This window comes from Artibeus jamaicensis, unplaced genomic scaffold, assembly GCF_021234435.1.
Source record: "Artibeus jamaicensis isolate MK-2021 breed Jamaican fruit bat unplaced genomic scaffold, CSHL_Jam_final contig_473, whole genome shotgun sequence".
NCBI classification, from domain to species: Eukaryota; Metazoa; Chordata; class Mammalia; order Chiroptera; family Phyllostomidae; genus Artibeus; species Artibeus jamaicensis.
In genome coordinates, this window is record NW_026521851.1 from 1,622,161 (window position 1) to 1,646,056 (window position 23,896).

The 23,896-nt window shown below is 40.2% G+C and overlaps 1 protein-coding gene across 1 annotated transcript in view; it reads right to left on the reverse strand.

Annotated features, from left to right (window-relative positions):
* The window catches only part of LYST (lysosomal trafficking regulator), a 161,290-nt gene that overhangs the window by 133,989 nt on the left and 3,405 nt on the right, over positions 1–23,896 (reverse strand). The window contains exons 2-3 of the mRNA XM_053667898.1: positions 6,623–6,708; positions 6,242–6,449 (exon numbers count right to left, since the gene is read on the reverse strand). Of these exons, the coding sequence (XP_053523873.1) occupies positions 6,242–6,449; positions 6,623–6,669 (255 nt within the window). The 5' untranslated portion in view covers positions 6,670–6,708. The remainder of the gene's footprint in view (positions 1–6,241; positions 6,450–6,622; positions 6,709–23,896) is intronic.

A 23,896-nucleotide genomic window follows, 5' to 3' on the forward strand; every position in this document is an offset into this window, starting at 1 on the left:
GTGGTCAAAAACACTGAATGCTTCCCTGAGGTCAGACACAAGGAAGACATTCACTTTCATCACTTTCCTCGCCCTTTGTACTAGAAGCCAGTGCAAAAGGCAAGAAATGAAATAAAATGTATAGAAATTGGAAAAGAAGTAAAATTACTATGCACAGATGACATGATTGTGTGCACAGAAATTACTAAGAAATCTACAAAAAATGTTTCAAGATAAATAGAAATAAATGAATTTAGCACAGGTCAACATACAAAAATCAACTGTATTTCTAAGAGCAAGAAACAACAGGGCTAAAGTTAAATGCCATTTCCAGTAACACCAAAAATTTTTAAATATTTAGAATAAATTTAAGCAAAAATGCAAGACCTCTATTCTGGAAACCACAAAATATTGCAGAGAAATCAGAGAAGACTCAAAACAAACAAACAAACAAACAAAGATTATACCATGCTCATGGACAGAGAAACTCAACATTGTTAAGTTGCTAATTCTCTCCAAATTGATTCCTAGATTCAGTGCCATCAAAACTGAAATCATAGAGGGCATTTATGGAGATTAATAAAATTAATCTCCATAAAATTGAGGTTCTAAAATTTACATGAAAATATAAAGGACCTAGAATAGCCAAACATTCTTGAAAATGAAGAACAAATTGGAGAACATACACCATGTAATTTCTACACTCACCATAAAAGCCACAATAATCAAGACAGCATGGGATTAGTCAAAGAATACATGACAGGCACATCAACTCATACATATATAGTCAATCGATTTTTAACAAAGGTGCCAAGGTTATTCAGTGGGGGGAAAGAGAATACTTCTAAGGAGAAGTGTTGCTGCAACAACCAGGTAACTATATAGGGAGCAGGGGCAGAAAAGAACCATAATGTCTACCTCACACCATACACCAATATTAATTCAAAATGGATCAGATAAAAGTAATAACTAAAAAGCTCCTAGAAAAACAAGCAAACATAGAGAATATCTTTACAATGTTGGATTGTAAGACAAAGGTTACTTGAACATGATACAAAAAGCACTATTCCCAAAAGAAAAAATTGCTCTTCTAAAGACATTGTTAAGGAATGAAAAGGCAAGCCACAAAGAACATATTTACAACCCAACAAAGACTTTTATCAAGAATAACGGGACTTCCGCCAAGATGGAGGCATAGGTGGATGTGCCGTGCCTTCTCACACAACCAAGTTTAGAGACAACTAAATATTAGCAACAGAAAACACAGCCAGAACACAGAAAATTGAACTTTTCGGAAGTCTGTTAACAAATTCTTCAGCCTGACCGGTAAGGGGCGAAACCAACAGCTGGTGGAGCGGGGTTGCACAGGAAAACTCGGTCAGAGGGACTCAGGCGCGCGGAATCCAGGCGCAGGGTTGGACCTAGTGAGCGACCGAACCAGCGACCAAGCGAGCAACCAGCAACCTCGGGGGAGACAGCAGGGGAGCAGGGCTGCGTGTTGACTGTGGTCGCGCATTTGTGCGCGGATAGACAAGCCAGGGAGTGGGCGATTGGACTGGAACCCAGCGGGTCCCCACAGCAAGCGGCAGGGAGGGCACCACCATTTTCCTGCTCTGACCCTGCCCCCCACATACAGCGTCACAACCCAGCGACCTGGGAGTCCAAGGTGCCGCTTCTCACACTTAAAGGACCCGAACAGACCAAAAATGGCTCAAGAAGAACTCAAAGCCCCAGAGCCTATAAATCTAAGCAATGAAGAAATAGCAAAACTCTCAGATGCACAGTTTAAAACACCAGTCATCAGGATCCTCACGGAACTGGTTGATTATAGCCACAAATTAGACAAATATATGAAAGCGAAACTAATTGAAATGAATGGAAGTGCACAGGAAACCAATAGCAATGAAAAGGAAACTGGGACTCAAATCAATGGAGTGGACCAGAAGAAAGCAAATAATGGCCAAACAGAAAAGAGTCAAGAAGCAAGAATTCAAAGAAATGAGGAGAGTCTTAGGAACCTCCAGGACATCTTTAAACCCTCCAACATCCGAATTATAGGGGTACCAGAAGGGGGAAAGGCACAGCCACCAGTGGAAAACTTATTTGAACAAATAATAAAGGAGAATTTCCCCAATCTGGCAAAGGAAATAGACTTCCAGGAAATCCAGGAAGCTCAGAGAGTCCCAAAGAAGTTGGACCCAAGAAGGAACACACCAAGGCACATCATCATTACATTAGCCAAGATTCAAATGAAGGAGAGAATCCTAGAAGCAGCAAGAGCTAAGGGGACAGTCACCTACAAAGGAGTCCCCATCAGACTGTCAGCAGATTTCTCAAAAGAGACCTTACAGGCAAGAAGGGGCTGGAAAGAGGTATTCCAAGTCATGAAATCCAAAGACCTACATCCAAGATTGCTCTATCCAGCAAAACTTTCATTTAGAATGGAAGGACAGATAAAGTGCTTTTCAGATAAGATCAAATTCAAGGAGTTCATCATCACCAAGCCCTTATTACATGAAATGTTAAAGGGACTTATCGAAGAAAAAGAAGTTAAAGAAACATGAACAGTAAAAGGACAACAAACTCACAGTTATTAACAACCACACCTAAAACGAAAGCAAACTAAAAGGACAGCTAGATCAGGAGTGGAAACATAGAAATGAAAATCTCAAGGAGGGTTAGCAACAGGGGAGTGGGAGGAGGAGAAGGGGGGAGAAGGTACAGAAAATAAGTAGCATAGACAGTAGATAGAAAATAGATGGGGGGGCAAGAATAGTATGGGAAATATAGATCTAAAGGATTTGAGACACATGGTCATAAACTAAAGGGGGGGTAATGGTGGGGATGGGGGGTAGGGTGGAGGGGAATGAAAGGGGGAATAGAACAACTGTAACAGCATAACCAATAAAAAAATTTTAAAAAAAGACTTTTATCAAGAATACCTAAAGAACAACCAGAACTGAATAAACAAATGACCTGACTTTAAGAACGACCACAACCCAAACTTAAAAAAAATGGAAGAAAGAGAGAGAGAGACAGAAAAGAAGAGAAGGGAAGCCACACATTAGTAACAAGCACAGCAAGTTTATATTTAATTTTGGGGTTAATGTAAACATAGCTGTGTGACTCTCCATGGTGTAATTAATATTCTTGTGTAGTATAATGATCAGCATTGATTTCATGTACTCTAAAATATTATTTGTTTTTAAAATGAAAAAAATGGGTACAAGCCATGGCTGCTGTGGCTCAGTGGACTGAGTGCTGGCCTGCGAACCAAAGAATGCTGGTTCGATTCCCAGTCAGGGCACATGCCTGGGTTGTGGTCCAGGTCCCCGGTAGGGGATGCATGAGAGGCAACCATCGTTGCTGTTTCTCTCCCTTCCTCCCTCCCTCCCTCTCTAAAAATAAATAAATAAAATCTTTTTTAAAAAAGAAAAACAATGGGCACAAAACTTAAACAAACATTTACAAAAGAATATATGAAAATGGCCAATAAGCACACAAAAAGTACTCAATATCATTAGTTGTCAGAGAAAGGCAGATTAAAACCCCAGTCAGGTGCTATTTTATATTCACTTCGATGCTAATACTAAAATGATGGGCAACAGACAGTGTTAGAGGGGGTGTAAATATCAGTGGATGCTAGAGCACCAAGTATTGGAGAGGACAGTAGAGAGTATGGATTCCCACGCATGTCCACTTTGAAGGCAGCTTGGCCTTTTTCCAAAGTTGAATACCCTTTTGACCCAGCAATTGTATGTCTACACATTTACCCGGAGAAATGGAAACATATTCACAGCAGCTTTATTCACAACAGCCAAATGGATGCGACCCAACGGGTCAAACAGCAGGGGATGTAAACAACTGCGATGCCTCCAGACAACGGGATGCCAGAGACAGAAAACCCTGAGTTGCTGACTCACTCAAATGGGCAGACCTTAGAGACACAGGGGCACATATGGCATGATTCCCTCTATGTGAAGTTCCAGAACAAGCAAAGGTACACTCAGGTGCTAGAAATCAGAACAGTGTTTTCACGCAGGGGCGCCCAGCAAACTTTCCAAGAGGGTGGAAATGTTCTTGACAGTGATGTGGGCGGTGGCTCCACAGGTGAATACATTTGTCACAAATTATGTCAGTAAAGTCTGTTTAATTCTTCATATTAAACATCAATTAATAAAGCAAAAGGACTGCAGTAGACTGGCCAGGGCTGAAATGGTCGCTCTCCCAGAGAACCTGTAAGTGGTCCTCCGCGTGAGAAGCAGAGAAATGCTCCAGGTCCTCCTGAAACGGGCAGCTTGGAATCCAGCGCTCTGATTCCGCCTTAAATGATTAACTCTTGTGCAACTAAATTCCCCTCAGAGATCCAAATGATCATTCTCCACTCCCTGGTTTCAATCATTAAATATTGATAAGCCCTATTTTTAAAAGGCTATCAGTTTCACTCTACTTCTACTGTTCCTACTACCACTGGTAGAAATAGCCCCAAAAATAAGTGACAAAGGAAAAGAAGGGATTGAAAAATATCACCATAGAGAAACATTATTCAATTATGACTTGAATGATTGCAGTTAATAATATATAAAAAGTTATTTCATGACTTAAAAGACAAAGCAGAAAATCTATAGAGATAAGTAGATTAGTGTTTGCTCAGGGCTGAGGGGCATGAAAGGAGTATTAGAGAGAAAGCTAAAATGCACACAGTTTCTATCTGAGGTGATGAAATGTTACAAAATTGACTGTGACTGCACTAAAAAACTGAATTTTGTACATATGAAAGAGGTGAATTCTATTATACATGAATATACCTCAATAATGCTGTCATTAAGAAAAAGCCATTGAGATTTTTATTGGAGAAAACATATCTTTACAATTATGTAGTTCTGAATTTATTTGGTTCCTTTTGAGTTTCTCTCAACATTTGTTCCTGGGTATTTGATATTTATCATGTTATTTACATAGTATCTTTTAAAAAGAGAAAGCACTAAATTGTTCTTATGTGGGATAAGATGAACGGAATATGATATGAATATGAAACCATCAAAATTTCAAAATAGAAAATCACTAAACGTAGTCTAACAAATACTTTTTCTGATTTTTAATTTATAAAAGTCATACAAATATATAAAACTTAAATTACATTTAGTCACACCTCTAATAAATCACATTCATGAAAAAGAATAATATTACATCAACCTGCAAATATTATGGACTATTCCAAGGTGGTTAGTCACCAGGATGAACAAATACTTTCTCATATTTGTTTGGTTCCTTGGCATATAATGAAAACAAAGGCATTTAATTTTAGTCTCTATATTTATCTGATATATGTTTTTATTAGAAATATGCTTCGTATCAAAGAAATTTAACAATGGCTAAGTGCATACCTAAGGCCAGTCCCACTGAAAGTGTTTAAAAATGTCTGTCACATAGGTGCTACAGAGACTTTATCACCTCTCAGCTCAAGTTAATTGCAATATTATCTAAGTACATTAATTAGTTCCTAAAAACAGATGGGAGTTCTTCTTTCCTAAAGTAAATATTTGTTTTCTACTATAATGAAATAAAGATATAAATCACATTTGGGCTTCAAGTTAATCTTGTCTGAGTTACTTACTATTTCTGTGTCGGTTTTTCATCTATGAAAGGAGGTTGGATGAAAGCATCTCTATAGTTCCAACCTGCTTTCAAATTTTGTTAATTCTTTAATAAGACATTAGCACAATGCTACATGGTCATACAATACTTTAAGCAAACACAATAATGCACTAAACTATTGTGTAATAATGCACAATAATGCAGTAAAGCAGATATATACAAGCTAGAGGACTCAGTAATTACTAGTTCACATGAGGGTTCTTCTCTACTTTCACCCCACATTTAGCAAGCTCCCTAAATATAATTTACACTAAACTTTTCAAAAACATATCTGATGTTTACTGAAAGTACGAATTCATGTTTCTGAATTGTGATCTTATATCTTTGTAAATAACCACAGTTACCTTGCACTGATGCCAGGATAAAAAGAGTAAATATGAAACCATATTAGAAGGCCATTTATAATTCTAAGGTATTTCAGACATTTTAAAAAGTACCCACATAGACATATGTTCTTAAATGGGGCTACTTTTCTTTGTTAGAGTGATGTAAGAGATCTTAGACTTTATCTCAGAGACTCTCAGAAATTATGTAACCCAGAAATTATGTACCTAAAATTGACGATAATATACTGATAAAAAATTATTTGCTGGGAAAGCATTACCTGATCAATGATCGAATCTAGCTTGGTGAGTAAAAGAAATCCGCGGCCATGGACCAGGTACTGCCCAAGCGCGGCCATGTGCGTCTCCTCCTCCTCTTCATCCTCCTCCTCCCGGGCCTCCACCCTCTGGACCACTGCATTGCACAGCCGGTTGACATCGGTCAGAAATTCACGTGCCAAAGAGTTACTGTCGGTGCTCATGACCGAGCTGAAAAATAAATATTAAAAAAAGATTAGAAAAACAAAAATTTACATGTAAAACTATGACGTTTTATTGTTTGTTTGCAGTTAAATTAATGCCACGTAACTATGCAGTTTCATCAAAGCCTTAGACTGAACCAAGTATTCTGACTGCTAATATTTATTACATAAAATACTTACCAGTCTTTCAATACTTCTGTAACATTTAGAGTATAATTTGAGCTCATGAACTGGGTAAATCAAATATTCTCAGAATAAAGCTTCACCTATAAGGAAAAAAAAGACATATTAATGGCAATAGTAAAACAAATAACTTTAACAAAGTTCTAACATAAAAACCAGTGGCCAGTCTTCACCTCTGATGTATGAAACAGCAGTGAATTTTTGGAATTTCAAGAGCACACTAAAAACATCTAGAACTTCAAGAAGGGAGTCTTGAGAGAGGGAGTCTCCGAACATATTTCATCTGAACAAGGCAACTTGATCACAGCTCCTCCACCCTCCTCTCCCAATGCCTAATTTACGACCTCCAGGTAAATCACCAGTTACCTTACAAAGGAAGGAGATGAAATCAGTATCGGTTTTCTTAACACTGGAATCTAGGAGGTAGTGGAATATCAACTATACTATGGACGGTTCAGTAAGTTACTCTTATGTGAGAATGAAAAGTATTTGAGATATCTAAGAACTCAGAATATACTAAAGTCAATGAATAAACCACCACCAAATATCATATCCTTATTGAATTTTTTCAGTGAACTAATCTTTTGTGTACTATACAATGCAGGTTGTTTATAAAATACTAACCGATACATTCCAACTGCTAGGATAGCAACAAGATGCTTCTCTTTAGTTATTTGTTTCCTCTTCTCCCTAGTTTTTATCAGAGAGAGGCATGAAAAGATTTCCTTATTATAGTTATAAGACAAACATGAAGGTTTATTCTGAACCACAACTTTTTAAAAAATCAGAATGATCTTTCAAATCTAGAGAACTGTCTTGAATTCCTTTCAGCGGGGCAAACCGTTCCTATAACCCACACTAACCCAGGCACTTGAGGGTAACACAGGCAGGAAATGGGACAGGGCTGCTGTTAGATTACACAGGACTTTGTGTGAGTTCAGAAAAAACCATCTCTGCCCAGGCTGGTGCAGGTCCACACAGCTATGGAAGCCAGACACCAGTGCCCAGTGCATCGGCTGCTCAACCAGACAGAACAGCTCTGGATGGAGCCTCAACACGCCTTCCGCACCTGTCCCTGCTGCCTCCTGCGCTATTCAAAATCATCTGTGCATTTTTAACTCTAGAATTATGGAAAGGGAATTATCAAACTATAAGCACAGAGATGGTACAGTATTAACTGCTCTGAAGCCCAGCCCCTCCAGCTGGACTATTACAAGGTGGAGCCTTCTATCCTGCAATGCCAGGGTGATTCTAGCTAACTCAGCGTGGCCATTAGAAGTGAAAACTGACAGACGACAGGATGCATCTGTGTCTCTCTCATCAAGGGACATTTCTAGGCCAAGGGAGGGATTTCTCTAATGCGCTTAGATGAGAATGGATTCTTGATCTCTGTATTTGGCAGAGCCCAGTTTGGATGCCCATGGAGTTTCACTCTGTCCAGGCTCATAATTCTGTCTTTTAGCAAGCACATGGAGCAAGTAAGAAAGTGGGCCATGAGGGTAGCTGGGCAAAGAGCATTCCAGGGCACCGAGATTAGTGTATGTTTGATGCATCAGATGCTGAGTGCAAGAGGAAAAGTTAAAAGTTACTACTGAGTAAGAAAAGCCTACTCACTCCTGCTTTCAGGGACGGAAGTGAGGTGTGGAATGAAGAAACAGAGTGTCCCCTGGAACAGTCTCTCCCTGTAGAAATCTCCTTCCTGCATCCCCTCAGGCCCTCCCCCTCACTCCCCCCAAAAGACTACAAGGTTTTTCAAGCCTGTGTGAAGAGCAGCACTGCTCTCTTAGAAACTGCAAAAAGGGTATCAGGTAGGCAGTGGGGTATACCAATCGGAGTTCAGGCGGCGAGGCTGAAACTCGTGAACCCATCTGGAAGTGGTCAGCATGCTGCTGTATTTTAATGGGACTAGATGGGTGAGAGAGCCTGAAGCAGAGAATGGACCTGGGGTTAGTACCTCTCAGTGTAGGAGAGGAGAAGGACCCAGCACAGGGGACTCGGAAGTGGCAGCAAACAAGGAAGGGGAAAAACTGGGAGAGTGGTGCTGCCCAGAAACAAAATAAAGACAGTTTGAAACAGGAAAGAGCAATCAACTGTGACAAATTCTGCTGAGTGAGATGAAGACTGGGGACTGACCACCAGATTTAACAGCATGAAAATCACTAACACAGGTGAAGGGACACAGGATAGGAGAGGGTTTTATTTTTTTTTTTAAAGAAAGATATTAGAGTGTGTTTGTAAGCTGAAATATTATAGCATGTTTGTACAGCATCTCTGTCCAGCAGAGAAAGGAAAATACTTGAAAAACTACTACAAGAGGAGATGATTTCAGGAACAATGAGGAAGCACAATAAAGAAGATCCAATGTACAAGTGGAAGGAACAGGGATGACGGGGCGCATGAGCACAGACGCAGGGAGATTAGTGGGCCTGGCAGTGGGCGGACCGAGATGGGGATGCTCGCATTTCCCCGGGGAAATAGGCTGCAAGGTCATCAGTGGACAGCGAGCGGTGGGAGACGATGTAAAACTGACAGGTGCAACAGGATTGGCACCAGCGGCCCTGGAGGCTTCCTGCCAGTCTGCCAGTAAGTTCCTAAGATTGAGTGCTGTTGTTCACTAACTACCCATACTATAGTCCACTTCACCACGTCCCCAAGAATAAAATACAGGACAGATGATGTCAAAGACCTTACAGGAATCTAGGTCTCTACAGTGGCAGCATCCTCCTACTCTGCACATAGAGCGCCCTGCTAACAGTGAAGACTGGGCTCGACCGGATGGCTTCTTTGAATGTTTGGTAAAATGTTTTTCATTTTACCAAACATTCAAAGGTGAACCAAAACCCATCCTTCCCAAACTATTCCAAAAAAATTCAAGAGGAGGGAAAGCTGCCAAACTCATTTCACGAGGCCACCATCACCCTGATTCCAAAATCAGACAAAGATACTACAAAGAAAGAAAAGTATAGGCCAATATCCCTGGTGGACATAGATGTAAAAATCCTCAACAAAATATTAACAACCCGGATTCAGCAATACAGTAAAAAGACCATACACCATGATCTATGGATAGATCACTAAAATCTATGGCATCTGCGTTCTTTTAAAAATAATTTTGGAGCTTTATTCCTTGACAGTCTTCTAAAAGTTTTCAAATTCACCATAATTACTCAAAAATCTCTAGCCTGGCAATGACATAAACAAATTTTCTCAGCTGTGAACCTGAGATGTGCAGTCATTTGGAGCAGCCAGAGGTTCTAGTACAATCTCTTCCCCTATCTTAGGCTTAATTTTTCTCCTGTTGTTATTCGTGCTTCTACCCTTATTAGTCTGTGTGTAGATCATCTTTCATGTCAGAGAAGACAGAAGCAAAAGGAAGCTGAGACATTTTATTTACTCTTTGTATCTGAGTATAGGGTCAATTTGTTAATAAGAATATTAATTTGCTTATTGTTTTCATCTTCTACATATAAAATGTGAAAGGTCAGCCTTAACCTTTTTTAAAACCTCAGCTCATTCTTCTCCTAGGGTTGTGTCCTCCTTTTATGTGTTACACATATACAGGGCTCAGCACAAATAACGCCCCCATTTTTTTATTACAAAATCTTTTATTATAAAATCATAAGTGTGTAATTCTGTAACATAACACTCTCACACTCAAACACACCACATGACATTGTAGGTGAAATATTCAAATTAAAACTATAAACGATCACACCCATATTATCATCCTACCAACCACACTCAAGCAGGCCTCACTTCTGCCAGACCCTGTGTTATAAAATATATAATTATATATATGCATTTGTCTCACATCCTTCTGCCTTTCTTTCATGTATTAGTTCCACTTGTTCAATGAAAAACACTCTCCCTTCTAGAAACTGTACCCATTCCATCTTGCCTATAGTTTCTTTGAGGTTTAGGAACTCTGTATTTCTAATTCTCTAAATTCTGGCTTTGCTCCAAATTCTCTTCTTGTTTATTATTTTTTACCTTAGCTATCATTTACTAAATACCCACTTTGTGCCAGTCACTAAATATACAAAATGTGAAAGTAACCTCAGTCTGTGCCCACGAGAAGAGCACCCTGTGTCCTGATCAGGGACACTGACCCCAATTTGCATGGCCAGGGAAGCGGCATGAAGGCAGCCATCCTTGAGTAAAAGCCAACTGGAAAAGGCAAAACAGGAAAAAAGAGAGGCAATACAAACTTCAAGAGCAGCTCAAGTCCAGTCCTGGAGAGACTTATGTTAAGTTTGGCATCAAAACTCAACATGAGAAGCAAGAGACCAAGGATGGAGAGTACTGACCAAGGATGAACAAAAGAATTTACAGTGGGTTGAGAAATGAGCAGAGGCTGAAAATCGGGAATTCCGAGGATATCAGTATTCTCAGCTACGTGAGATTCTCCAGCAGGATCTAACAGTTGAGGATGCAGAACACATCCCCGATTTGGACATGGGACTTCGGTGGATTGAGGCAGCCGAAGCCGAAGCCGAGGGAATCAAGGCACTGGTGAGAGGACAAGCCACATGGTCAAAAACGGGGTACAGACTGGGTGGGAAAGAGGAAGAGGCCAGGCAAACGCTGATACAGAAGGAGAAATACGGGCAACCAATCGTTATGAGATTGAAGAAAAGAAAATGTGGGAAGAAAGGATATTGGAATTTTTAGATTTCTGAAACAGTTCCAGATTGTGCAAATACTCAGCATGTGACCTGCAGCAGGAGTCTGAAGTGACGTGAAGGTTAAGGTCACTGCATCAAGCAATCACGAGGCCAGTTTCTTGGACAACAGATCTTTGTCAGCTCTTAACATGAAAGCTCCTTGACGACAGGGATTTTGTCTGTTGCATTTACCAATGAGCCCACAGCATCTGGAACAGCACGTGGCACTGAGGAGGCATTTCAATCATTTGCTGAATTTGTTGAATGAGCAGCATGGCCTTCCACTCAGGATTCCTGTTACGTTTACCTGTCTAATTAAGCCCTCACTGTGGATCAAATTAGGTTCAGAGTATCAACTCCCCTGATTATTACCTTTACATTCCGAAATGAAATGGTCAATAACATTAAGTCAATAATGGCTCTGTTTCATTGAGCGAGACTTCCCACAGACAGTTAGTTGATTTTGATATTTAGCTCCGCTCTGGTTCTGTGATTAATTTCTACAACCTACTATCCAAAAGATCACAGAATTAAGCTATCACCCTCAGTCTTGTAGATTTTCACACATTTGTCTGCTTGACATATAGTACTACACCTGACCTTTACACCAAGTCATTACTACACACATTCTTCACTTTTAGGTATTTTTAAATATCTCGTCACTTTGTGTTTTAGTCAGCGCTTCCAATGACATTACATTTACCACTGAAATAAAGTCTCAAGCTCAACAACAGGTCACCAAGTTTCCTTCTCCAGAACTACCAAATAGCCAAGGGGTCACAGTGATAAAAAGGGAAGAGTCTGTTGTGCTACAGTACCCCTTTTAACTAACTCATTCATTCAACCGATGTTTATTACTCATTCAATAAATATTTCAATAAATATGCACTGATCTGCTTACTCATGCTATTTCACTGGTTCCTGAATTTGTTCTGAATGGTGCAACAGCCAGCATTTTGACAGTGGTAAAAACGCAGGCAGCAGACTGGGAATCTAGCAACTACTAGCCAGCCATCCAGAGCTGTGTGAAGTCTGGCTTCCTTTTCTGTGAGATGCCTAACCCACAGAGTGGGTGTGTGGATCTTCAGGATTACGTAACATCAGTAAACATTCTATTTTAAATGTTAAACACCCACAGACCACAGCACAGCAGAGAGTGCCACCTGCAGGAGGACAAATGTCACTGCACCCTTTCCTCACTACAGACTGCCTGGAAATCAGGTGTGAGCTAAGCACTGAAAATAAAAGCAGGGAGCTCCTGTATTTTTTGCCTTTTCCCTGCTTTGTGACTTGTACAGAAAAGAAGTACTAAAAGTAAAAGCACAAGAAAAAAAGATTTTAGTAAGGAATTTATTCTTATAGCCTAATTAGAAAGCAATACTTCTTTCTCATCAAACAGTAACATCAATTCCAATTCTTTTCATCAAATGCCAAAAATCCTGGTAAATTCCCTTTAAAAACAATACTATATACTTGATAAATTTCATAATTACAGTAGTATTAGAGAAGAAAGAATTTTTCAAAAATATATTATGTGCCAAAACAAAGAATGGAGCTGTAGATCACAGGATTACTGTGATTAAACAAAATAATGGGCAGAATAATAAGTACTCAATGAATTCTGCTGACTATGAACATGCCACAGTCTGAAGTGGCCTTCTTGAAAATAGGAGTTGGTGGACATGGATTCTTAACTATACCAAATCCCATCTCTTCAGAGTTCAATACATACTGATTACAGACTCATTAGTTATGGTCCCAAAGATCTTTGAAACACATGACTAAAAATCAAAAAACCTTAGAAGAAAAATTATTACACCATTTTACAAATGCCATGAATAAAGGAATGAGCATAGATAAGTTGGAATCATACATTTTCACGCTGGCAGAAATTTCAGATGTCGTATTCTCTGACTCCACATTCCACAGGTAACAAAAACGGAAGCCCGCAGGCCCAAGGTCCCACGGGTCGTTCCCATGGCAGTTTTCTTGGTGTTATATGGTATTTTTAGAGCTAATTAACTGGAACTAAAATAACGAAGATTAGAAGACACAGGTGTCCTTCTGCTAACAGGTCAATTAAAAATTAGACCATCGGCAAAGACATCTCTCTAACACAATATGCTCTCTCTACATGTTATCCAGAACCTTTACTGAAGTTCACTAGACTGCAATCTGCACACCTGGAAACAAAATTTCAAAACCTCTCTCTACAAACTTTTATAATTACAATACAGAGCTATGTTTGAAATGCAGAAAACTTGATTGGTGTGGGGAAAGAGACTACAAACTAATCCTGTTCAAATTAACAGACATCTCTTTGAAGAATAAGCTAGTTAAGGCATGTCAGCTTAATTAAATTATACAATATTTCAGCAAGTGACTATCTGTTTACCTAGCTTTTACCCCCGCAAACTTCAGGTTACACTAGATGTGTTAAGCACGTCACACTTAAAACAGAAAGTTTATCAGGATAGTATTTATATACCATGTATATTTTAATTAATATAAGCACCTTTATAACGCATGTTGTAGTGGATAATTTTGATAGTTGCTGAATATAGGAAATTAAAATACATTTTAATGGGCCTTGTTTTTATAGAATTCTTAGAATTTAAAATGTGGATTAGGGAAGGATATGATTCTTTAACAAAGTTCTAAATTAAATAACTGAATCAGAGAATCCATTAAAAACCACGTTAGCAATGAGATTAATGATTCCACAAACTGACAACTTCCACAAGACAAATCACAACCCCATAATAACTGATCATTCACCATACTTGGGTGAGTATTCAACTTTTGTTGATTAACTTCAAAGAAATTATAATGGTCGCTTAGATTACAGCAGTTGCTTAGAGCTCATGCCCTACTTGACAAACGCTGACTTGATCTTCTGAATTCTGCATTAAAGACCCTCTGACTGCAAGAATGTCACACACCCTAGTGAAGTTTGGATGGTGGTCCCTAGCTCCTTAGATACCATTGTGGTATGGTGAAGTGAATGTTGGGAGGAAGCCTACGTAACAACTCACGGTCCCACGGAGAAATAAATTCAGTGTTCCAATCGGAACTGCTAGCAACACATTTTGCCTCCTCCTCCCCCAGTACCCTGCCTACCGGGCAAGGGGAGAAGGGATTCCCACACCTCCAAGCCCTTTGCTCCGAGGATCTAGAAAAGGTCTCCCACAGCGGGGTAGCAATGTGAGGCAAACAGGAGGCCATGTGCCTCACGCAATCTCCAAACCTTCCTCCCAGGGTTCTCTCTCAAGGCCAGTCAGGGACATGGCAGTTGAAACAGCCTGGGGGAGAGGAGCCCTGTGGATATACACACCTATGCAACACCGTCAATAAGGGCAAAGCGTTGGTTGACATGCTAAACCACCAGCCCAGAAATGAACCTTCGGAACACAATATTTGTAAGAAGTAACCGCCATGCTCAAAACAAAGTTGTTCAACTAACTCTGGAGTACATACTGACTGACTGCCAGTGAAGGAAAACTGCCAGAGAGTTTGGATTTTATGAATTATCTTACAATGCAAATTTACTCTAGAATCAACTCTCTGACAGCAAAATCACCTTAGTACCTCCCTCAACATTTTATAGATAAGAACCACAAGGCAGATGGAGGTCCAGAGATATCCCAAAAGTCATAGGACTTCGCATCTAGGTCTTCAGATTCCTACCCACTGTGCTTCCTAAAATGGCACAAAATTTTTGTGCCAACAGCCAAACCATGTCTTTCAGAGCCACTTGTCAGAGCCGTTCAGTGGCGAGGTCTAGCCCTAAGTGCCATGGAATTAGGCCATGGTCCTGCCTGTGGTCCCATGCCGTTTCACCCCTCCAGCCCATAGAGTCTGCTGCCCCAAACTTCAGGTGTTCTGTTGCTTTGTGCTGTCTTCTGTCATATGTTTCCACACTTCTCATCTGTGTCTAGAAAAGTAAACGACCAGAAAAAAATTCTGCTGCTCCTAGAAAGGTTTTACATTGTAACATGCAGCAACACCTTCAGCTCCAACTGGGATTACAGCTCAGCAGCGGTAAAAGTTGGCTCAGATTTGGATGGTCCCTACTAAAAATGTAGGACTAAAATAATCCTTAACCAGTAAGTGTGGGGGGAACAGCTGTACTATGTCTACTTTTATTCTGTGTTATGCATTTAGGCTAAGTCAAAATACAACAATGTGTTGAATAAAATATTTTCAATTTATGTAGAATAGTACAGTGTGTTCAAATGAAGAAAACTCAATGAAATGAAAAATGGCAGTGGTTTGAGGGGAAGGGTAGAAATTTAAGAAAGCAGTGGCCCCAGGAAAGTACATATTGGGTTGGCAAAAAGTTTGTTTAGTTTTTTCTGTAGGATGGCTCTAGTAGTGCTTAGTTGTCTTACCTTCATTCGAAACAATTTTGTTAGATTGTATTGTGACAGCTGTCATATCAGTGTGCATTTTTTAAAAACTTACCAAAATTGAATTTTTGTGCAGTCATTTTATATATAAGATGGAAGAAAATATGCAACATTTTCAGCATACTATGCTTTATTATTTCAAGACAGGTAAAAACACAACTGAAACACACACAAAAAAGGTTTGTGCAGTGTATGGAGTAGGTGCTGTGACTGATCGAAGGTGTCAAAAGTGGTTTGTGAAGTTTATTGGTACTACTGACATTTTGACCAAATAATTCTTTGCTATGGGGCTGTCTTATGCATTATTTAGCAGCACCGTGACCTCTACCCACTATAGAAGCCAATAGCAGGAAATAGCCAATATACTCAAAACATCCAAATCAGTAATTATGGTGAAACTGAAAAATGTGTCATTTATTTTACGGAAATAACTAAACGGACTTTTTGGCCAACCCAATGTTTCTTTTTTGTGTTTCAGGGAGGTGACAAACACCACGGCCTGTTCCCCTCCCCTTCCCAAGACATGTTGGTCAATACTCTCCATTGCAGCTGCCTTAAAACCTGCGGTTGGCCAGAGATGTGAGGTCATTCTGGCTTCTCGCATGACAAAGCTGACCAGGAAATAAAGGGCACACAGGCAGAGCATAGCAAGGCAGAATTTTAAAGGAAATTCAGAGGAAGACCTCAAAATGTATCAGACTTAAGTCCTTCAACGAGTTGTTCATTTTTCCTAAAACTCACTGGCCAACCAGGTGTCTAAGAAGAACCTGTGTTCAATCCTGAGCGCCTTAAAGGAATAAAAATTCCGAGACTCTGTGGTTACAAGTGAGGTTTCACTATAAGGAATTATGGAGGCCCATTCAGGCAAACCATTTCCCTGGGCTCTACATCCCTGCTAGAAGGAAAGTGCTGTGAGTTTTACAGCAAGTAGCGCATCCATCTTCAAAACAGATCTCTGGATTTTTATAGACTACAGATGATGATATCGCTAACACTGATGATGATTAATTACTCCACAACAGTCACTAGCATAAGCACTTTACTATAGTAGTTTGTTTAATCCTCATAATAATCTCAAAAGTACTACTACACCCCTATTCCTCATGTGTTGGAAACTGAAGTACAGTGAGGTTAGCCAATTGCTCAGGGACACAGAGCTACTACGTATCAGAGACAGGACTCAGACCCAGGCAATTTCTCTGTATTCTGTATACAATTTCTATTCTCAAAAGCAAACATTGACTCCTTCCTCCAATAAACCAGCTCTTGCTTCCTCATTCCTATTTCACTTAATGGCTCTACCCATTCACTCCACCTTTTGACAGCTGGCTGATTCACCTCTGCATCTGCTACATGCTAACTCTGTGACCTTGGGGGCTTGACTTCCTCTCTCTAAACCTTGATAAATTATCTATAAAACCAAACCACTAAGAACACCTAAAATTATAAATAATAAAATTAAACAATAACACATATAAAATGCATAGCACAGTGCCTGGTAGACTGTGATAAAATCAATAATTATCGGCCATTATGATCATCACCTTTATCTGGCCCTTCCCCTCTAACGTCATGCCAAAATGTGCATCTCCTGGGTTCCCATCTCCTCTCTCAATACCGACCACCTCTTCCTTGGTCCCTCTGCTCAGCCTTTCTTCCATCCAATCCAAATTCTACGATGGCTAAAATGTCACTCACATTTCTTAAAATCATAAATGACACTCCAATTCCTAAGAAATAAGACCCCAACTCCTCATGGTCATGCTATGCAATTCCTCCACCACCTACCCTTTCTCATCTCTCTACACATCTCACACCCCACCCCACTGCCCAGTCGTCTCTCCTAAGGGTATGCATTTTCTCAACACTATCTCACTGATATTCTTTAACCCATGTTGCTGCTGCTACAGAAATTCCATTAATTCCCAATGAACTACTTTTCTACATGCCTCTGTCTTAGCTCTCACCATACTGTACTACCAAACTGTACCGATTCTCTCCAAGACAGACTCTACTTTCCTTAAGGAGAGAAAGCAGGTCTTATTTGTTTTTTATAGGATCATTTGTGCCTAACACAGTGCCACAAATAAACATTCACTTAATACCAACTTTGATAGAAAACACTTTAATAGTAAAATTCCTTTAGGAAATTTTCCCACAGCGGAAACTCCAAGAAATAAATAGGTCCATTTACAAAGCCTTTCTCTGCTCCACAGCAAGGAATGTGCTATAGAAACACCTGAAAAAAACCTTATCAAAGATTTTTAGATTAAAATAAAAAAAATGTCAGCAATAAAACCTTTGATGTTTATTCTTCCTATGTTAAAGATTATAGTATACAGTTTAAAAGTTCTTTACAATCACCTGTACACATGTTAATTTTCTATACCTCCTAAAAAAACACTAAAAACATAACTTGGACCCTTATCCTAAGTGGGAAATGAAAATAATAAGCATAATTTATATAGTAATATCATAGTGATCAATAAATTTTAATATATATTTGGACAAGGTAAAAAAAATCCTGAAAAATAAGTTTCAGAAATTCTGAACACATTTGTAAGCTTTAAAGACACCTCTCAGGTGTCCACAGTGCTGCTTTCCTCTTATTCCTCCAGAATTCTTATTGGTACAATGACCATTAACTTCCCTTCTAGAAAAAAAAATTAGTTAAGGCAACAATTACAGACAAATGTGTTTGCTGTTACAAAACATTTCATATCAGAAAAGATAACAGTGAGACCAAATCGAGGTCCAGTTGCTCAGTGTGTTGCTCTCTGGCCATTCACAAAGAAGGACAGATAGTAGGACTGCAGGGACTGGGGACTGGGAGTGAGAGAGAACAGAAATAAGAAAGGAATCCTTGATACTTTCTGAACACGTGCATTTCAAGTTTAGCATATAGTTAATATTTTTTGTACCACGCTGGGTAACATCACAATTTGGTTTCTATCACTATGGCCTAAATGTAGACATGTGTAAAGAAAAATGTTAAAGTTATCAATGAACTGCATGTTAGAAACCACCCACTATGGCTTTCTCTGGGTATTGGACTTATCTCTCCAAACACTCCCCACCCATTTGAGCTTCTGACAAAGTGTTGGACTTGATTTACGAGGCATCTTCCTCTCACTTTCTGACTAGATGTTACTAGGAGGCACTGGCTGGACTTCCAGCTTCTCTCAGTTTTTAACCCCTCATCAACACTGGCTTCTCCAGTGCTTAAATTTTGTGCGCACGCGCGTGTGTGTGTGTGTGTGTGTGTGTGTGTGTGTGTGAGGGGGGACCAAAACATGGGATTTATTTATGAAAAAACGTGCATTTATTCTTACAGGTTTAAACTTCAGTAACCTTCAGAGTACTCTCCATTTGATGCAATACATCCTATTGAGATGTTTTTTCCACTGCTGAAAATATTTTTGAACTTGTTGATTGATTCCTTTTAGTGCTTCTGCCATTTTTTGCTTCACCTCTCCCACATCAGCAAAACATTTCCCTTTGATGACTTTTTTCATCCAGAGAAATAAAAGTTGCTGTGGGTGAGACTGGGTGAACAGGGAGGGTGGGGCACAAGGGTCACACCCTTTTGGCCAAAAACTGCTGAACACTCAGCAGTGTGGGCAGATGTCCTCATAAATCACCCATCCTGAAATGGGCAAACACACTGAAAGAGTCTTAAGAAAAAATTCACAGAAGCTGAACACAGCCTCTCACAACAACACCAGCTGGTACACTGATACAGATGGGATCCTAGAACACTCACCTAGCAGGGGAAGCCTGTTCTGCAAGAGGCCTGCCATCCAGATGATAACTCCATTTGGGGGTCCCCCCTCATTCATATATGCTGTTGGCACCTCCTCTTTCAAGATGACTCAGGGTAGTCTGCACTGGAAGTGGTCTTCTCACCTCACCACTCTCTGCACTCTGCCTTCCGCCCACATTACTCCACTGGAACTGCTTGGCCAAGATCAACAATGACCTTCTAACTGCCAAATCCAATCCCATGGACATGTTCCAGTCCTTATCTTACTTGACCTCTCTGAGGAACATGAGCATATGAAACTATTAATCATTCTTACATCTCTCTGGACTTGGGAGATTCTAAATCTCTTGGTATTCCCCCCACCCTTCTGATGACTACTCCTAAGTTTTCTTGGCTGGATTCTTCCTCACCACCCCCTTCATGTTGGTGAGCCTCTGGATTCTCCCCTTTTCCTCACTTCTCTTCTTTGTGTTCTCCTTTGACCATATATCTCATCCACTTCTAAGGTTTCAAGTTCTACCTACATGTTAATGCCTTCCAACCCTTTATCTAGAGATTAACCCATAACTTCCTTCAAATCTCCAGACCCTTATAGAATAAGATGTGCCCAGAACATTTCAGGGTAGTATTATGGGGCTGGAGAGAATAATCTTAGGCTAAACTCCATTCATGCCCAGGAGTTCGATTCAATCATTCTCCACAGCACAACCCCTTTCCAAGGTGATAGCTCCCCTGGTTAGCTATCACTGAGATGACTAAACATCTCAATTTGCCAGGACAGCCCTGGTTTATGCCTGATGCCCCAGGGTAACTATTAATAATATTCCTTTCATTTTCAAAGTAACACTTGTTTGGTCACTAATTTATATAATCACCCTACCTCCCCACCAATCCTTTCTGATTTTTCCTGCACAACTAGGTGAGCCCTCCTCCCTCCCTGGATTTCGTATACCCTTCCTTTAAGAATTCTAGTTCTTGGAAAGAAGTATACCAAGTCATGAAATCCAAAGATCTCCATCCAAGATTGCTCTATCCAGCAAAGCTTTCATTTAGAATGGAAGGGCAGATAAAGTGCTTCTCAGATAAGGTCAAATTCAAGGAGTTCATCATCACCAAGCCCTTATTATATGAAATGTTAAAGGGACTTACCTAAGAAAAAGAAGATAGAAAAGATGAACAGTGAAAGGACAGCAAACTCACAGTTATTAACAACCACACCTAAAACAAAAGCAAACTAAGAGGATAGCTAGATCAGGAGCAGAACCATAGAAATGAAGATCTCATGGAGGGTTAGCAACAGGGGAGTGGGAGGAGGGGGGGGGAGAAGATACAGAAAATAAGTAGCATAGACGGTAGGTAGAAAATAGATGGGGGGAAAGCAAGAATAGTATGGGAAATACAGAATCTAAAGAACCTGTGACACATGGACATAAACTAAAGGGGGGGAATGGTGGGGGAGGGGTGTGCAGGGTGGAGGGGAATGAAGGGGGGAATTGGGACAACTGTAATGGCATAATCAATAAAATATATTTTTTAAAAAAGAATCCTAGTTCTGCTGCTAAGAAACTTCCCTATATTCTCCACCTTCACACAGGAAGATCACTTCATCTCTTCCTCTTAATAAAGCGCCACACTCACATCTCAGGCCAGGAAGATAAGTCAGTTATCCGGCTTCCCCAGAGTGACTTGTACATCATTATTATCCCATTTTATCCACAGTTAAGGATCTCTATAGGTTATAAATACATTTATAGTTGACACATATTGACCTTCGAGTCAATCATCTCCATTTACTGAGAACTTTGCCATACAACTCCTGTCTTCCTCTCCACGAATGATCTATTACTCTGGTGGCCTTTTACCATAAAAACAATTAAGCCCAAAACACTGGCATTTAGAACTCTTTGAGTTCCTCTTCTTCAGTAAGACCTACTCTGCAGAAGGCCAGCCTGGTTTAGTAGCTGGGCATAAGGGTTTGCGGGCTAGAAAGTCTCACGTACTTCTTAGCTGTGCCTTGGGGAAGGTTGCTTAACCTCACTGAGACCCAGTTTCCCCATTTGTAAGATGGAGATCCTAATATGTGCCTGAGGGATGGTTGTGAAAAACAAGTAGGATGATCACTGGAAAGCATTTTGTATAGCAACTAATATGTAGCACTCAATAAACAGTGGATTTTATTAATATTACTGTTGTAATTAGCACTATTAATCTTGGCTTCCCACTACCATCATTGGTCATTATTTGGCCTTTACATCACCTGCAGTTGCCCCACCTCTGGGATCTTAGATTAGGACTCTCACATCACAAGGGCTTACCGTCCCGGCTCTGATACCCCTTTACTTCTACCAGTTGTGCAGCTTACTCATTGAGACTCTTTACCCTCTTCATTCTCAACATTTGTCAGCCCATCTTGGCTCAGCTTTCTTCCTTAATCAAGCAGGATAGCTATGGTGTGGCCCATCAGTTAGCAGCCTTAGGACCACCCTCAACTCCTTAACTTCACACCACCCCCACCCAGTTCTCCGGCATACTTTCCTCTCCAATCCCCATCCAGGTTCAAGAGAACTATCTGCTTTCTGCACTGTAATAGGGAGCTACTGGGCAAAATTGCTTAATCATTCTGATTGACCTCTTTCTACATTTGTGATTGCGAGAGTGTTTATCACTACTCAGCAATTAGGTCACTTGTCCCTGGTTGGCTCCCTTTTCCAATCACAGGGTAACTTTTCTTTTCCCTTCTAACATACCCCCAACCCATGTGCTTCCTTCTCAATCTCAGCATGGGACACCATCCTGGACACTTCTCTATACCTGTATCAACTCCCTATTCTCTTCTCTTTTTTAAATAGGAAGGCATATTACCACTCTTCTTCAAGGTAACCCTTTTCCCCGCACTCATGTTCCAAACCCTTCCATTTCTTCTGAGGTTATAGCTGATCATCTTCCCCTTGTGACTTTAATTTTCTTTCCCCCCTCAATGCCTCTTTCTCTCAGTCCACTAAAGTGTCCTTGACTATTCCTCCTTTAAAGAACAACAAACTTCCCTGATCACATCGCCCCACTCAAGCTTCTATTCACTGTCCTCCCTTACCAAACATGTTTGAAAGAATATATTTACTGAGTGGATGCTTTCTTATTTGATTCTGACTTCTCTCTTGAGTGTGTGTGTGTGTGTGTATTTTTTGAGAGTGGGGGGAAGTAGGGAGAAAGAGAGGAAGAGAAACATCAATCGGTTGCCTTTCACACATGCCCCAAACAGGAACCAGGCCCCAAAACTCAGGCATGCACCCCGACTGGGAATCGAACCAGAGACCTTTGGCTTTGCAGGATGATGCTCAACCCACTAAGCCACGCCAGTCAGGGCCAGACCTACCTATTTTTAAATTTAATTATATTTGACTCAGTTCCAACAAAGAAAATAAAACAGTCACTTCCACCAAACTGACGTGAACTGGTGAATTTTACATCTCCAAATCTACTCCTCTACCCACATTTTAAAAATTGAGATCAATTACCAGCATCACCATTCACCCAGTCAGACGAGAGAATGCTCTCCTTTACCCCTGACCTAAGATGTCCTTCCTAAGATCTCCCGCATCTGTCTCCTGCACCTTCCCAGGGCTCCTACTGCACGGGGATGTTGTGAGGGTTAAATGAAACAATAAATGGGAGCACAGGCTGTAAGATGTGTGGTGTGCGCGCAGAGCTTATTTAGTACTACTACATCTTTAGCAAAGTGAGCCTGAAATTAAATTTAATATGACTTGTTCTTTTTTTTAAGACTTAATTTATTTATTTTTAGAGACAGGGGAAGGGAAGGAGGAAGAGAGGAAGAGAAACATCAATAGGTGAGAGAAACATCAATGTGTTGCCTCTTGCAGGCTCCCAACCAGGAACCTAGCCCACACCCCAGGCCCGTGCCCTGACTGGGGAATCAGGGAATTGAAAAGGCAACCTTTTAGTTTGCAGGACGATGCCCAACCAACTGAGTCACACCAGTCAGGGCATAACTTGTTCTTAAAAATACAATTCTGGATCTTAGTAATCAATACCTTCTTTTCTAATCACAAATCACAAAGCATCTGTTTGGCAATTTGGTTATAATTTTTTCAGGAATCGCTCAGTGTCAGGTTGTTCAATGTACATTTTCTGACTTCACCTCCCCACACCCCATTTTTAAATGTAAAATATGCAATTCTTCAGGTTTATGGAAAAAACCTTCCACTCTCTTTACTTTTTAAAGTTGAGGGGCATTGGTTGCACTGCACCAACATTTCCAAGGATGTGTGGTACTCTACCTCAGCATTCATCTATTTCTTCTACTCATTGAAAGCGGCTAGAAGCTCTAGTTTCCTCGTCCACTTTTGAGTTTCAATTTAGAAGAATTACATTTGAATGAAATAATGTTTCACTTTGTTTGATTCCTTTCTTGTTT